This window comes from Panthera tigris, chromosome C1 (genome assembly GCF_018350195.1).
Source record: "Panthera tigris isolate Pti1 chromosome C1, P.tigris_Pti1_mat1.1, whole genome shotgun sequence".
NCBI classification, from domain to species: Eukaryota; Metazoa; Chordata; class Mammalia; order Carnivora; family Felidae; genus Panthera; species Panthera tigris.
The window spans coordinates 99,592,589-99,609,161 of NC_056667.1; the positions used below are offsets into that span (position 1 = coordinate 99,592,589).

The 16,573-nt window shown below is 38.9% G+C and overlaps 1 protein-coding gene across 2 annotated transcripts in view; it reads left to right on the forward strand.

Annotated features, from left to right (window-relative positions):
* Positions 1-16,573, forward strand: part of MAN1A2 (mannosidase alpha class 1A member 2) — a 175,834-nt gene that overhangs the window by 28,906 nt on the left and 130,355 nt on the right. Inside the window, exons 1-2 of one of the 2 annotated variants that reach the window (XM_042993842.1) lie at positions 3,741-3,853; positions 9,171-9,426. In XM_042993842.1, coding sequence (XP_042849776.1) covers positions 3,786-3,853; positions 9,171-9,426 — 324 coding nt within the window. In that variant the 5' untranslated portion in view covers positions 3,741-3,785. Of the gene's footprint in view, positions 1-3,740; positions 3,854-9,170; positions 9,427-16,573 lie in introns of those variants that run through there. The other variant, XM_007075673.2, reaches the window with a different exon arrangement.

Below are 16,573 nucleotides of genomic sequence, written 5' to 3' on the forward strand. Positions count from 1 at the left end.
ATTTGCCTAATATGCTGTGGATTTGTCTACTTCTTTTATTTCTTTAATTTTTCTTCACATATTTCGAAACCCTTTGATTAGGTATATAATGTTTACATTGTTACATTCTCTTGCTATATTCTCATGATGTATTGACCCTGTTATTATAAAACCCTCTTTTTCCCTGCTCTGAAAACTGCTGTCTGATAGCAGCATAACTGCTCCTGGTTTTTAATAAACATCTTTATGAGGTTTACTTTACATACCATAAAGTTCACCCATGTGAGTGAGCAGTTAGGTGGGAGCTTCAGCTCCTCTGGAGGCTGATGATTTCCAAATCCATGTCTTCAGCCCTGGACATCTGCTTGCTCTGTTGACTTTTTAAACATAGCATGTGTAAAACCATACCTACTCATTTTTTTCTCATCTTTACCTTTACTCAAGGTCACTGTAGTTAGTTAATGCTAGTTAACTACCCCTTTCTATCCAGTCACTACAGTAAAAAACCTATCATTTAATTTTTTCCCATTCATGTTTAATCACTTATCTAAATATAATTGGCCTTGCCTTTCTAAGATCTCCGATATTTGGTCCCGCTTCTGCATATCTACTTTAGATGGATTTTTATTAGGTCCTTATCTTTTTTTTTTTTTTTTTTTTTTTTTTTGCTTGAGAGGCTGTTGTGATCTCTTAACTCCCATTTCCTGTATCGTCTTCCTCCCTAACCCCCTACCCCCAAGTAGTCAGTCCTCAAGAGGCAGGTTTTTGTTTTTGTTTTTGTTTTTTTAAGATTTAAGTACAGGTGTGTGTCATCAGGATGCAGTGCAAGCTCTGTTCATGATTGAGCTTTTGTCTTCTCTGGCTTCCTTGTTATGTCCGGTCTGTTTTACTCTACTGTACCCTCTCTCACCACGCACACTATCATTTAGCATCCAAAGCAATTTATTTGCTAACTGGTGTGTTGTGTCACTTCTTCCCTATCTTTATATACTATCCCGTCTATACCTCGCTTGCCTTTATTTTCTTCATCTGCCTGGCAAACTCATGTTTTTCCTTTTAATTTGTATTTGAAGATCATGCATTTCTTTTTAAAAATTTTTTAATGTTTATTTATTTTGGGGGGGTGGCAAGAGAGGAGAGAGAGAATCCCAAGCAGACTCTGTGCTGACAGCCTGGGCTCCATCCCACGAGCCATAAGATCATAACTTGAGTTGATACCAAGAGTTGGATGCTTAACTGACTGAGCCACGCAGGCACCCTGAAGATCATGCATTAGAAATGCTATTGTGCTATGTAAATCTTCTCAAGGCATACTTGTGTGCTTAGAAAATACCTTTTCTGTGGATATCTTACCTCTTCTGTCTAGCCTACAGTACCTCTCCTGTCTACAACCTACAATACCTGTAGTTACTTACTTCCTTTGTTGTGATCCACTCATCTTATATTTACTTTGTTTACATATTTATTGGATTATTAGCTCCCTCACATTTGGTAGCTGTTTGTTGATTATCACTGAATTAAGCTGAACTTAATTCATTGACTGATAACTATTGACTTAATCTGAAATTACCATGAATGCAACCCCAAATTCCCTAAAATGTAGGTTTCTCCTGTTTCTACTGAATGATTTGTATACTTTTTATTCTTTAATAATAGGTAAATTGCATGGATTGAATTTTCTCATGTTAAGCTGTTCTTATTTCTGGGATGAGTCCAATTAGTTATGATGAATTATTTTTTTTCTATGTTTTATTATTGCTGATTAACTTTGCTAATATTTTAATTAAAAAGAATCTGTGTTCGTGAATGAACCTAGCCTGTGATTGTCCCTTTTTCATAGTAATCATTCAGTTCTGTTTTGGACATGTTGAATTGGAGGTGTTTGGCATGGTGTCTTACATGCTTTTAGAAATTTGGATTTGGAGTACTTAGTAACCTGGTAAAGGCTGACCGTATGTTTTTGTTTTTAATATAATAATTGAGAAAACGGTTGGTGTTGAATAGGAGGAATACATAGATTGAGAACAGAATTGAGAATGGAATACAACATTTTGGGGCGGATTGATGGTGGTAAAGCCAGTGTGTGATCAACAGTTTGAAAGGCAAGTATGAGGAAGAGGTAGTTTCAAAGGAGAACTTCGTTGTTGGTTTTTAACTGTCATGGATAGACGAATGATGTGAGGTTAAGGAAAATGGAAACAGCAAGTGTGGTACTTTTTGAAAAAGTATAGTGGGTAGAAGGAAGGGAGACACCAATGAATGTGGAGACAGGCACTTCTTTGAGGGAAGGTTTTAGTTTTTTTAAGGATGGATGGAACTTCATGTTTGTTAGGTGAAGAGTAGAGAGGAAGAGAATGAGCATAAAGGGGAAGTATTTGTATATCTGCTTAAATCTTTGCCAAATAAGATTTCAGTGTGATCTTAGGTATCCTCATGTAATTGAGGCTGTATTTGCCCTTTACAATGTTTCCAAAAATGACTTATTTTAATACTCTAATTGGAGACTGAAATTTATCACCTGGTTAGTTTCTTTCTGGCAGATCAGCCCTCAGATACTAATGAAAGCCTGAGGGAAAGAGAACATGTAGGTTGGAGAGTGGCTCAGTTAATATTAGGTCATTTTACCAAACATAAAAGTCACAAAACAACAGTGGCTTAAGCAAGATAAAAGTTTATTTCTGATCATACAAATTCTGTAGGGCAGCTTCAGTAAGGGAGGCTGAGAAGTTGAGTTTTATTTAGCAGGAACATGTGCTTAGCTAAAAATTGAGGGCTCTAGGATGAAAGAAGAAGGGAGAAGAGATTGAGAAATAGTGTTTGTATCTGCACAGTAAGAGACAAACCCTTTAATACAATTCATCTCTTCTATGAAAGGCACTATTCACATAAATACATATGTCAAAATGCCTATGTTTGTGTCTAGTCTACTTACTAGCTTTATGACCCTGAACAGATTACTTAATTTTTCTCTTTGTGCCTTAGTATTTTCCTAACAAGATGGAGAACAGTGCTTAATAGAGGGTGCCTCATAAATTGGTGTCAGAATTAAATAAGTAACCGACTAAGCCAGTATCTTGTATATCTAAGCCACAACAATTATTAATTTTTTGTCATTCGCCTTTGCCTTTCAAGGATCGAGGGTGTGTGGAAGGACAAAACAAAACAAGACAGCAGTAGCAAAGAAACCAAACCTTACGTTATGTGTCAGGTATCAAAGAGTGAGTTAAATATTACACATTAAATATAATTGAAAAAAGCAATTTCAGATCTCATGAGAACCTATAGATGTAAGGCCAAATTTTATTGGAAGCCTTGGAAGGTATTCAGAGTTAGTCAAATGGCAAAGTTCTCCACAAGACAACCTCAGTTCTTCCAGGACCTGCAGTTTCAGGGGTCTCCTACCACCACCCTCAGGCCTGATCATTTGCTAGCACTCACAGAACTTACTGAAAGCTGTTACATTCATGAGAGAATTATAGATTACAGGGGAAGGATAGAGTTTATAGTCAGACTTCACATTGGGTGAAGTCCAGGAAGGTTCCAAACGTGGGGCTTCTAGTGTCCTGTCCTTGTGAAGTCAGGACATTAGTCTCTCCCCATCAGTGTGTTTCAGTACATATGCCAGCCAGTAAGCTTGCCTGAGCTTTGGTGTCCAGAGTTTTTATTAAGGCTTTGTTATGGCATGATTAATTGATTGTCCACATGACTGAAGTCAGTCTCCGTGAAACTGTTTGACCCAGAACCCTCACTCTAAGTCATACTGTTGGTGTTTCTAGAGTGGCCAGCCCTGCCTCTGGGACTGTCTGATGTGGCCGGCCCCACCCTGTGATCAAGTGTGGCCAGCACCCACCATACACAAGGACGTTTTCATCAGGTATGCGAGAAATTGAGGACAAAGGCCAGACTTCCCTTTAGACAAGGCTGGATTCTTTACTAAATAAAAAGATACAAGTCACTGATGGAAAGGTACAGACATACACAAGTGGAAGTTCACATGGTTATCTGTTGAAGATATCAAAGTTAAAAAAATCTTGAAAATATGTGAGTAAAAGGTCAAGTAGGTGAAAATAAACATCCAAAAGAGTTGATTCAGCTGGTATAATTTAACATCTAGAGATTTGGCCACTAAAAATTTGAGGTGCCCCTTGAAAGGACACTGATGAAATGAAAATAAAAAATAGAAGAAAACTAGCAGAGAGGCTAGGATGTTAGATATTATTAATGGAATACTTTTACTTACCTTGGATATCACTAGCCGAGTGGTGTAGTCAGGGTAGTATTAATATGTGTTTTCCCCCAAAATACTGATCTTGGAGGTTTTTAGTGATTTGTGCCAGATTGCAGAGTAAGTTGGGGCAGAGCTGGAAAGAGAATTGTCTCCTGACTTTTGGATTAAGTACTTTTACTCTGAGTATTTTTTCTCCCCAACTATAAAACAGTTCTTCTTGGCACCCCATTGACAAGAGGTCTGACTCAATTCCTTGGACTCTGGAGTTCCTCTTAGGGACTAGACTGGTCTTTCTTTGCACTTCAGTTCATGGTGTTTATTCTGTGGTGACTATACTCACTAAATTGCTAAACAAATAATTATTTGGGACAAATGCAAATTTATAGGTCTTTTAGATTTTCAAAATGTTTTTGAATAAAGCTCTGCACAATGTTGCCGCACTATAGGTTCTGGTGAACACCGTTTGGATGCCATTAACAATGAACTGGAATAACGTGACTGGGGCTTTTGTACAGAGTACTGCAATTTAGAGGGTTCAAATTTTTATTTTTATTTTATTATTATTTTTTAAATGTTTATTTTTGAGATAGAGAGCGAGCGAGCAAGGGAAGGGCAGAGAGAGAGAGAGAGAGTCAGCGCAGAGCCTGATGTGGGACTAGAACTCACAACCGTGAGATCATGACCTGAGCCACAATCAAGAAGCAGATCCTTAACTGACTGAGTCACCCAGGTGTCCCCAATTTTTATTTTTAAAAATAATTTTTAAAGTATAATTTGAAAATTGTTCACATATGTTGCTATCAAATATCTTCTTCACTTTCAGAGAAATAATAGATATTAGCATTTAAAGAATAGTAAATGAAAATAAGTTTCTCTACACTCATGCCCACTATTATTTCTAAGGTAATCCTGAAGGCCCCAACTGGTATTATGGACATATGGGCAAAGGAGTCAGGGCTGGAAGAGAAAGGGCACAGCCCTCTCCTAGTTCTGCAGGAGGCTGGCCCTATTTTAAGAGCATTTGGTGCCCTCTAAGTCCTTGTAGGTTTGCCCAGAAGCTGTTGTGTCATTCAGTGCAGGGAAGCCAAGAAGTTGCAGGATGTCTCTGGGTGTTGGTCCTGGTACCTGAGAGTGCTGATGTTAGCCCAAATCATTAAATGGCTCAGGGAGGGGGGTGGGGGTGGGGGGGGGAGGGTAGGTAGTAAGGGAAGGAAGAAAACTGAGTTGATAAGGACTTTTCTATACTCTTAGACTCCTGTGTCATCTCATCTACTCCTGACAACAGTCTTGGGAGGCTGGTGGGGAAAAGGAGGCTCAGAGAGGTGACTTCCATCTAATGCCACACAGCAAAAAAGTGGCAGTGTTCTCCCAAGGGCTCGTTTGGTTGATGGCATAGTTGGAGGGCTATCTTCTGTGGCGGCGTGTTTCATGGCATGCTAAAAGTGGTGTGTGAAGAAAATGGGGACTGTGACTAAATAAAGTTAGGAGGTGTTAGGCACCTTTATTGTGGGACTTCTCAGAACCTTTAAAATTCCCCTGTGCATCGTGAAGCTTTGGAGAGGGACATAGAATGTATTGTGGCCCGTATTTCTCCCTTGCTCCCAGGGTAGGCTCTAGAAAGTGGCATGTAATACCCAACTTTGTGGAGGTGCACTGGTGGATGAAGATGCTTTCCGCAGTGATGTCATAGATGAGCCACTGCAAACATGGTGGGGGCTTCCGTGTGCCATTCAGTGGTGACATGGTGCTTGGAGCTAGAGGCGGAAAGTGTAGTTCCCTATAGAGACTCTCCCACTTGTCATCAGGACAGAAACTGCCCTTGAAAGAACTGGTCGTCTCTGTTTGATGTGCTTCTTCGTTGGTGCTTAGTCCTAGGCCTTTGCCTTCCTGGCCATGTACCTGTCTGCTCACTGAGTGAGTGACTTGGAAAAATTCTTAGATGGAAGTGACAGAACACCCCACTGTTTCAACCCCCCTGTCTGAAATTAGGGGACTGACCGGTAAAGGCCCTGGCAGCAACCCAGTGATATCAGTAGGAACTTTACCTCTTTGTTGTCTTTTCTCAGCCGTGTTGGCCGTTTGTCCCCAGGCTTCTTGCGTTTTGACTGTCATAGCTTTAGGCGTCACAGCCACATTTGGAGACTGGAATCTGTGTTCAGGTAGATTTGGTCTTAGTAGCTAACAGGCCCTTTTCTCAAATGGTTCTGTCCGTTTTTTAATCCCAAAAGGAAAATATTTTCCAGTAGTCCTCTTTTGTCTCTGTAGTTGGAATAAGGTTCTGCGACCACCCCTAGCTACAGGGCCGTGTGAGAAAGACTTGGTTGGCATAGACACATCATGGTCTCTTCCCTGGGGCTAGGCACAGGGTTTCTGTGTCATAAGGGGAGGGAGGGGGACTGGAAGGCTGTTGGGCGGTGCTTGCCTGTGTCTGCCTTGTTATCTGAGACTCTGTTTGGCTCCCCCCTGCTGCATTCTTCTCACCTCCAGTCTGTCTGCAGGCCCCATGGCTGCTTTCTCCCTGCCCTCAAGTTCCCTTGTGTTGCCCTGACTGTCTGTGTTGCTCTCTCCCCTTTTCTCTCTCATGTTTTCCTCATCAGCCCCTTCTTACTGCTAGCAATCCAGTTTTTTTCTCTAAACATTTAACAATTTAATTTTTAATATTAGACTGTAAATTGGTATTTTTCTCGATGTACACTTCTGTGATTTTTAAACACATGTACATATTCCCATAGTCACTATAATTGGGATACGTAACAATGCTATCATCCCAAAAAACTCTTGTGTTATTCCTTTATAGCCAACCCTTCCCCCATCCGTAACTCCTGGCAACCACTGATTTATTCACCATCCTTACATTTTTGTCTTTTTGAGAATGTCACGTAAAAAAAAAAAATATCTAGAATGTAACCTTTTGAGACTGGCTTCTTTCACTCACATAGTAATACCTTTGAAATTCATTCAAGTGTAGATGAATTGTTTATCCATATTGTGGCTATACCAAGTAGAAACAGTGGTTTGTTTATTTACTTGTTGGAGGACACCTGGGTTGTTTCCAGTTTTTGCCTGTCATGGGTAAAGCTGTCACCAACTTTCCTGTATAGGATCCCCCCTCCCAATTTTTAGCAATTGTGGTAAAATACATGTAACATCTATCACGTTAGCTATTTTTAAGCATACGGTGCAGTGGTGGTAAATGCTGTCATATTGTTGAGCCGCCATCTCCAGAACTCTTTCATCTTGTAGGAGCTGCAGCTCTACCCATTAACCAGGAACTTCCCATTTCCATTTCCCCCGTCCTTCGGCAGCCACCATTCTCCTTTCTAGGATTTTGATTACTCTGAGTGTCTCATATGGGTGGAATCATACAGTTCTTGTCTTTCTGCCATGGGCTGTGTATAGGATTTTGCGTCAACATAAGCCTTTGCTTCTCCAGGATAAATGTCCAGTGCAGTTGCTAAATTTTGTGATAGTTGCGTGTTTAGTTTCTTTCTTTTTTTTTTTTTTTTAATTTTTTTTTAACGTTTATTTATTTTTGAGACAGAGAGAGACAGAGCATGAATGGGGGAGGGGCAGAGAGAGAGGGAGACACAGAATTGGAAGCAGGCTCCAGGCTCTGAGCCATCAGCCCAGAGCCCGATGTGGGGCTCAAACTCACGGACCGCGAGATCGTGACCTGAGCTGAAGTTGGCCGCTTAACCGACTGAGCCACCCAGGCGCCCCAACGTGTTTAGTTTCTTAAGAAACCACTAACCTTTTCCAGAGTGGCTGTACCATTTTATATTCCCACCAGCAATGTTGTGGATCCAGCTGTGTGCAGAGTTTGAATTAAATTTCTGGAGAGGGGACTCTGCTGACTATGGAGTTAGATATTTACCCTTAGAGGAGTCATCATTGGCTGATTTGGAAAATAGTAACTACCACTCTTGTATTCATTCGTGTGGATTGGGGCAGATGGGTGAAGAGAAGATTGAGCTCTCACAAAACTAGGGCTGGGTGAAAGACCCTGTAGGCGTCCCCTGCGGTAGTGGTTTCCAAATCTGTGTGCATACCAGAATTCCTCAGAGGATTTCTTAATAATACACATTCATGGGTTTCATACAGACCTACCGAATTGGAATCTGTATTTTTAACGAGGGCTCAAGGGAGTTTTAAGCATTCTGCCCACATCAGTTGGGAATTGTGTGTGTGTGTGTTTTTTTTTTTTTTAATTTAATGTTTATTTATTTTTGAGACAGAGAGACACAAAGCATGAACGGGGGAGGGTCAGAGAGAGGGAGACACAGAATCTGAAACAGGCTCCGGGCTCTGAGCTGTCAGCATAGAGCCCAACGCGGGGCTCGAACTCACGGACCACAAGATCATGACCTGAGCTGAAGTCGGCCGCTCAACTGACTGAGCCACCCAGGCGCCCCGGGAATTGTGTTTTAAGATCTATGGTATTTCCACAATGTGAAAGTTTTAGAAGCATGTCTTGTACTATGTAACAAATGAAAAATTTCCTGAGCTCTTATCTTTTCCACTTATCTCTTTCCTTGACCCCATATTTATATTTTTGTCCCCTCTTCATACTTAACTCTGTTACTAATTTTCTCTCCCCCATCTAGTTTTCTCTCTGGTTTGTCTCTCTGCCCCTCTCCCCCTCCCTTCTCTCCTTCTCCCACTTTTCCTTTTTCATGTGTCTTCTGACAAGTTACCGATTGCTCTTTTGGTCCTGCAATTGTAACTTTCTTTCTAGGTTCCCTCTTCTCCAGGCTTGTAGAGTGTTTACTGTTTAGCACCCAGGGCTTGATACCAAGTTACATTTATCCTGTAGGGGCAGATAGAGCTGGGTCTCTCACAGATCATCCTTACCTTTTAATGGCAGGAGTAGAAAACATCTACCAGGGTTTGGTGGAGGAAACTTTAAATTTTATATTGAAGTAATTAAGGGTTATTCTTAACTAGTCTTATTTTCTTCTCACAGGGAAGAAGAAGAACGTTTGAGAAATAAAATTCGAGCTGATCACGAGAAGGCCCTGGAAGAAGCAAAAGAAAAATTAAAAAAGTCGAGAGAGGAAATCCGAGCAGAAATTCAGACAGAGAAAAATAAGGTAGTCCAAGAAATGAAGACAAAAGAGAAGAAGCCACTGCCACCAGTCCCTATACCAAATCTAATAGGAATAGATGGTGGAGACCCAGAAGATAATGACATAAGAAAGAAAAGGGAAAAAATTAAAGAGGTAATAAGCTGAGATTTATGATATGGAATGGTTATGGCATTTGACTGGATTTTAATATATATGAACATTTGTATCATCTATGGTGTCATACTTTTTCTTGTTTTTGGGTCATGGTCGTAGTTCAGATTCCAAGCCTTGGCAGTAAAGGCTAGAACTCACTCTTTCTTAATATGGATTGTAATATTATTGGACACTTAAAATTTTGATATAATGTTTGGATTGTTATACCATTCTGTATTGAGAGATCTTTTGATAGTCAGCATTTTATAAATAATGTAGACTAGATCTGTAAATAATTTATCATTGAATAGGAAATTTCTTAAGGGTTTACTTACAAGGGACTCTGCTAGATACTATGCAAATCTCCTCATAAACATGCTCCTGAAAAGTTAACATTATATCTGCCATCTTTTAAGGAATGGGTCATGAAACCCCTCAACCACACTGCAGATTCCTTCCAAACAGTCTCAATGGATTGAGGAATGGGAAGCGGTTGACCTCAGAATTCTTTAAATTGTTTAATCTCAGAAGTCTTTCAATTTGTTATTCTAAGAATTACTTGGAGATAAAGACAATAGCAGAGAGGGGAAAGTCTGGTGAATATTACAGTTAAATTTTGTTAATTAGAACTCCTGCTAATTCTTGGTAGAGTTTGCAGTTGCAGTGCCTGTGAAAAAAAAGATTTTGTCAGGTTGTAACAGCATCAACAATATTTCAAAGGGATTGTTTATCATAAAATAAGACAATAAGTTTAGTTCAAATAGTCAGATATGTATTCAAATATATTCTAATAATGAACATGGAAGATTTAGTAGATTCTTTAAGCTTGACCTTATGAATTAGTGTAAGAACTTGACCTTGATGGAATTGTGAAAAAGAACTGTACTCTGGATCCTGGAGTCTGTTTTATGCACTGGCTACTAAAGGATTTAGACTGTATTGGGGAAACATTGACAGGTTGTTGTGGGGTTTTTGTTGTTGTTTGTTTTTTGAGATGCCTGACTTTTTTTTTTAGATGTCATTAGAATTTATTGAAATATTTTCTTATGTATATAATAATTCAAATAACAGTGTGTGTTTAGAAGATTCCCAAGACCACCTACAGCCTCAGTGATTGCTAGAAGTACTCCCAGAACTCAGCAAAGCTGTTATATTCATGATTTTGGTTTATTACAGCAGTAGGCAACAGATTAAAATTAGTAATAGAAAAAGCTTATAGGACAGAGTCCAGGAGACATCAGATGCACGTTACTAGTTGTCCTTTTCCGGTGGACACTGCTTAATTCTTCCAGCAGTGTTGTGTGATGCTGTGTATGAAATATCACCAACAAGGGAAGTTCACCTGAGCCTTGGTGTCCAGGGTTTTTATTTGAGATTCATTCTTTAGGCGTGGCTGAACTTAGTTCTCCCAAGTCCTCCAAAGGTCAGGCTGATACCATGTGGCCCAAGGCTGCCACCATAAATCACATTGTGAACATGAACTGACATGGCCCAAAGCTTCATTTAAATGAAGATATTCTTGACAGACAGGATAATAAAATTTTAGCAGTTATTTTCCAGGAGTCTGGCACAGGACATATCTTTCTTTAGGATGTACAGGGTTTGGACAACTCAGACCTGGTGAGTTAACCCTTTAGAGCACACCACAATATCCGGTATTTTTACAAGCCAATGCCTGTATAGGCTCCTATTAAACATTATCGATACTGGCTTAACACACAGAGAAAGTTGAAATTTAAGCTGGTGGTGAAAGAAGCTAACAAGGGGCAAGGTGATATGAATGGCAGGATACCTGAGCATTTCAAGAATTAGAGACATTGTTTACCTCTGAAGGCAGGGGTAAAATGAAATTGGAAAGGGATTATTTGAAAATTTTAAGAGTTGCTCTTAACTCCTAGATCCTCAGTTCTCAGTTTTGGCATCCTAGCTGCTGCCCTCCCTTCCCCAACAGAACACTAAAGTTTACCTTTTGGAGGGATGAATTAGGGAAGATCTGGATTTGGGGAATACCAGGTATGGCTGAGGGAAAACAAAAAAAGTGGCTAAGGTGGAGGGAATTAAGTGAAAAATGTTCTGAATATATTAAGACTGCTTTCTTGTGAGCTCTCAGAATTCTGACAGCCAGGTGTGTATTCAATAAGCAGGAGAGTGGATGACTTCTCTTTGAAGAGACTGGCCCAAGACAAAAGAGTATTCTACACTGTTCCTCAGTGAAACACCACTGGGTGTCACCTGTGCTCCCTAACTAAGATGAGGCTCAGTTCAAGTCCTGCTTGTTTACTGATAGCCTTTAATTATCATTTGTTTCCTTCTTATGTGAAGAACAAAGATTACCAGGCATTTCAGGAAAGTTTCTCACATTAGAGAATAAAACAGATGGAAGAAAGGAATTCAGAGAATACAGAAACAATACAGGGAGGAGAAAAAAAACAAAAGCATTAACATCATTGGAGTGACAAAAAATGGAACTCATAAAGTGAGAAAAATAAGTTCTGAAAAGGAACATTTATAGCATACGAAGGAGCTTTTGGAAATAAAAAGTGTGATAGAATTTTAAAATTCAGTAGAAGAGTTGGAAGATACAATTCAGCAAATCTCTCAGTAGAACAAAGAGATTGAGAAAACAAGAAAATAAGATCAGTCAAGAACATCTAACAGGTGATTAGATAGAGGAAAAAGGAGGAGAAGAAATCAAAGAAACAATTTAAGAAAATTGGCTGAAACTAAAGAATGTGAGTTTACAGATTGAGAGGACCTGTTAGGCATAGAACAACAGTGAGCAACAAACAAACAAACAAACAAAAAGAGAGACTTCTACTGAAATTTTAGAAAAATAGGCATTCAAAAACAGATCCTAGGGGCACTTGGGTGGCTCAGTCAGCTAAGTGTCCAACTCTTGATTTTGGCTCAGATCATGATCTCACAGTTGTGAGATCAAGCCTGTGTTGGGCTCTGTGTTGGACATAGAGTCTGCTTAAGATTGTCTCTCTCTCTTTCTCTCTCTCTCTCTCTCTTTCTCTCTCTCTCTCTCTCTCTCTCTCTCTCTCTCTCTCTCTCTCTCTCTTTCTCTCTCTCTCTCTCTTTCTCTCTCTCTCTCTCTTTCTCTCTCTCTCTCTCTTTCTCTCTCTCTCCATCTCCCTCCATCCCTCCCTCTCCCCCCTTCCCCTCTCCCTGTCTCTCTCTACCCATACCCCCTACACACATGCACACTCCTTCTCAAAAAAAAAAAAAAAAAAAATAATAGTGATCCTAAAAGTTTAGGTAGAAAAAAAAGGCTCCACTCAAAAGATGGGATTGTACATAATGGCACCTCAGATTCCTCAGTCACAATTTTGGAAACTGGAAGAGAGTGGAGCAATGGCTTAGAAAGAATGATCTATTCAGCCAATTTATGAATCAAATCTGAGAGTAAATTTAGTCATTTTCTCAGATTGCTATCGGAAAATATGCTTCAGTACAAAAATAGGAAGAGAAGGGCTTTTGGCAATAGGGGATCTGTCACTAGAGAGAGAAAGGAAGGGCGCTTTCTGGATGGTGAATAAGAGACTCAGCAGGGTGACTGCTGTGCTTTGGGCAGAGCTTAGAGCTGGAGGGTGGAGAGCTTCAGGAAGGATTGGTACATCAGAGAATAAAATGGAACTGATAGTCTTATCTGGTGTGTTTGATTATACTGAGACAAGTTTTGAAGCTCAAGTATAATTTGGAAGTAAATTCAGAATCGATACATTAAAAACCTAAGCAAACAAAGAAACTCAAACCCTCAGACAAGTAGGTAACAGCAGGAAAAACAAAAGTTGAATAAAATAGTGTGATAATTATAAGAAAAACATGTTGTTATTTAAATTGGGAGGATGTGGGCGGAGAAATCTATGTGGGGAAGTTTACGTGGAGATAGTAGTGGCATAAGAAAACTAAATTACCGTAACTATAGGAGAGTACAGTAAATATCTAAATGCTGAAATAGCACTGTAGACTATATTTCAGAATATCGTCTTAGAAAAAAACAGGTGAAAGAGTTTAACTGCCCCAGGAGAGTGGGAATTATGAGTGGAGAATATATGGCAGACTATTAGATTTCTTTTAAGAATCAGCTTTATTGAGGCGTAATGTGTATACAATAAAATGTACCTGTTTTAAGAGTACTGCTTGTTAAAAATATAAAAGAGTACTGCTTGGTTATGGGTTTTGACAGATGTATACACCTGTATAACAGCAACTATTATCAAGATGTGAATACGTTTACAGTCTCAAAACGGCTTTCTTGTGCCCTTCTCTGATCAGTCTACTCTTTGGTCCCCGGCAACCACTGATCTGTTTCTAGGCATTGCAGATTAGACTGGTCTTTTCTAGAGTTTCAGTGAAGTGGAATCATAAAGTATGTGATACTTTGTTTCTGGACTTTTGCTCAGCATAATTTTTTTGAGATTCATCTATGTAGATTGCACATGAAGGTAATTTTTATCTTAACAGTATTCCGTTGTTATATGCAGGTACAGTAGTTTGTTTTATTTATTCACCTGTTGAATGGTTCAACATTTGATCCAGTTTTTGGCTACTAGGAATAAAGTTGGCAACGAGCACTTGTGTGTCAGTATTTGTGTGGGTACATGTTTAAGTTTTAGTTTTGACATTTCAGTCTGTGATCTGTTGCCAGTTAATTTTTTATTGTCTGAAGTAAGGGTGCACTTCAGTTTTTGCCCGTAGGGCTTTCTAGCTGTTCAGCATCATTTGTTGAAATGATCCTTTTCCTATTGAATTACCTTGGCACTTTATTATTTTTTTTCAATATATGAAATTTATTGTCAAATTGGTTTCCATACAACACCCAGTGCTCATCCCAAAAGGTGCCCTCCTCAATACCCATCACCCGCCCTCCCCTCCCTCCCACCCCCCATCAACCCTCAGTTTGTTCTCAGTTTTTAACAGTCTCTTATGTTTTGGCTCTCTCCCACTGTAACCTTTTTTTTTTTTTTTTTTTTTCCCTTCCCTTCCCCCATGGGTTTCTGTTAAGTTTCTTAGGATCCACATAAGAGTGAAACCATATGGCATCTGTCTTTCTCTGTATGGCTTATTTCACTTAGCATCACACTCTCCAGTTCCATCCACGTTGCTACAAAGGGCCATATTTCGTTCTTTCTCATTGCCATGTAGTACTCCATTGTGTATATAAACCACAGTTTCTTTATCCATTCATCAGTTGATGGACATTTAGGCTCTTTCCATAATTTGGCTATTGTTGAGAGTGCTGCTATAAATATTGGGGTACAAGTGCCCCTATGCATCAGTACTCCTATATCCCTTGGGTAAATTCCTAGCAGTGCTATTGCTGGGTCATAGGGTAGGTCTGTTTTTAATTTTCTGAGGAACCTCCCCACTGTTTTCCAGAGCGGCTGCACCAATTTGCATTCCCACCAACAGTGCAAGAGGGTTCCCGTTTCTCCACATCCTCTCCAGCATCTATAGTCTCCTGATTTGTTCATTTTGGCCACTCTGACTGGCGTGAAGTGATATCTGAGTGTGGTTTTGATTTGTATTTCCCTGATAAGGAGCGATGTTGAGCATCTTTTCATGCTTGGCACTTTGTTTAAAATCAAATGACAGATTCAGTAGATGTTGAGGCTCTTTCTGGATTCCTACCTGTTCCATTAATCTGTATACTTATCCTTAATGCCGGTAGGACACTGTATTAAAGACTTTAACTTAATAGTAAGCTTTGAAATCAGGTTAAATCCTCAAACTTTGTTCTTTTTAAAAATTGTTTTCATGTTTCTGGGTCCTTTGCCTTTCTAGAATTCACTTTTTTACGTAAAATAAAAGGTTGCTGGGTTTTGATTGGGATTTTACTGAATTTGTGGATGAATTGAGAAGAATTGTTATCGTAACAGTATTCAATGTTCCATGAGCATGTTACATGTTTCCACTTATTTAGGTTTTCTTTAATTTGTCAGTGTTTATAGTTCTTCATATATAATTTCTTGCACATATTCTATTATGTTTATTCCTAAATATTTCATGTTTTTTGATGCTATTATAAATGGACTTGTTTTTTAATTTCCATTTCTGGTGTTTATTACTAGCATATAGAAATATATTTGACTTTAGTTTTCTGAACTTGTATCCCTGTTAATTTTATTGAAGTTATTATAGTTCTAGTGGGTTATTATTATTATTTTTTAGATTGCTTAGGATTCTCCTTATACATAGTAATGTCCTCTGTGAATAGAGGTGCTTTTCCTTTATCCTTTTTGATTGTTATGCCTTTTATTTCTTGTTACACTGGCTAGGACTTCCAGTACATTATTGAAAATAAATGTGGAGAATGGACATACTTGATTTGTTATCAAGTTGAAGGGTTAAGAATTTAGTCTTAAGTATGATGTCAGCTGTAGGTTTTTTGAAGATCCCCTTGATTAGATGGCGGGCATTTCCTTATAGTTTATTGAGAGTTTTTATCATGGATGGCTGTTGAATCTTGTCAGGTGCTTCGTCTGCCTCTATGAAAATGATCGTATGATGTTTTTCCTTTTATTCTAGTAACGTGGATTCTGTTGATTGGCTTTTGAATGTTAAATTAGTCTAGGTTAAAACTAGGTTTTACTGTACTTGATCATTATGTAGTATCCTCTCTAGATTGCTAATTTTGGTTAAGGAATTTTGCATCTGTTTTTGAGATACACTGGTTTTCAGTTTTGTTGTAATATCTTTGTCTGGTTTTGGTGTGTGAATAATGCAAGCTGTAAAAAAGCAAGTTGAGGAATATTTGAATGAGTGATATACTGTTAAATGAATAGATTTTTTTATACACCACAGTCCACTATTAAATAATTCACCTGTTGTATAATTAACAAACTAGTTGATAGTTCAAACTAGTTGATATAAAAAAATATTTACTAGCTAAGTGGCTGTAAACTAGGGCTTCGAGCTTGGCTAAATCCAAGTCTGTAGGTGTTATTGTCAATAATATTCATTTTATCCTTTCGTTTAGTATCTCCACGTTGGGAGAGTGTTAGCCCCCATCAGCCCAAGATAATGTGTTACACAGACCTTGAGATTGCAAAATGAGAGAGTCCCTTTATCTCCTAGTGTCTATAACAATATGCGTAAAAGGACTTGATTGCCACTACTTGAATCACAGGTACCTAGTCAC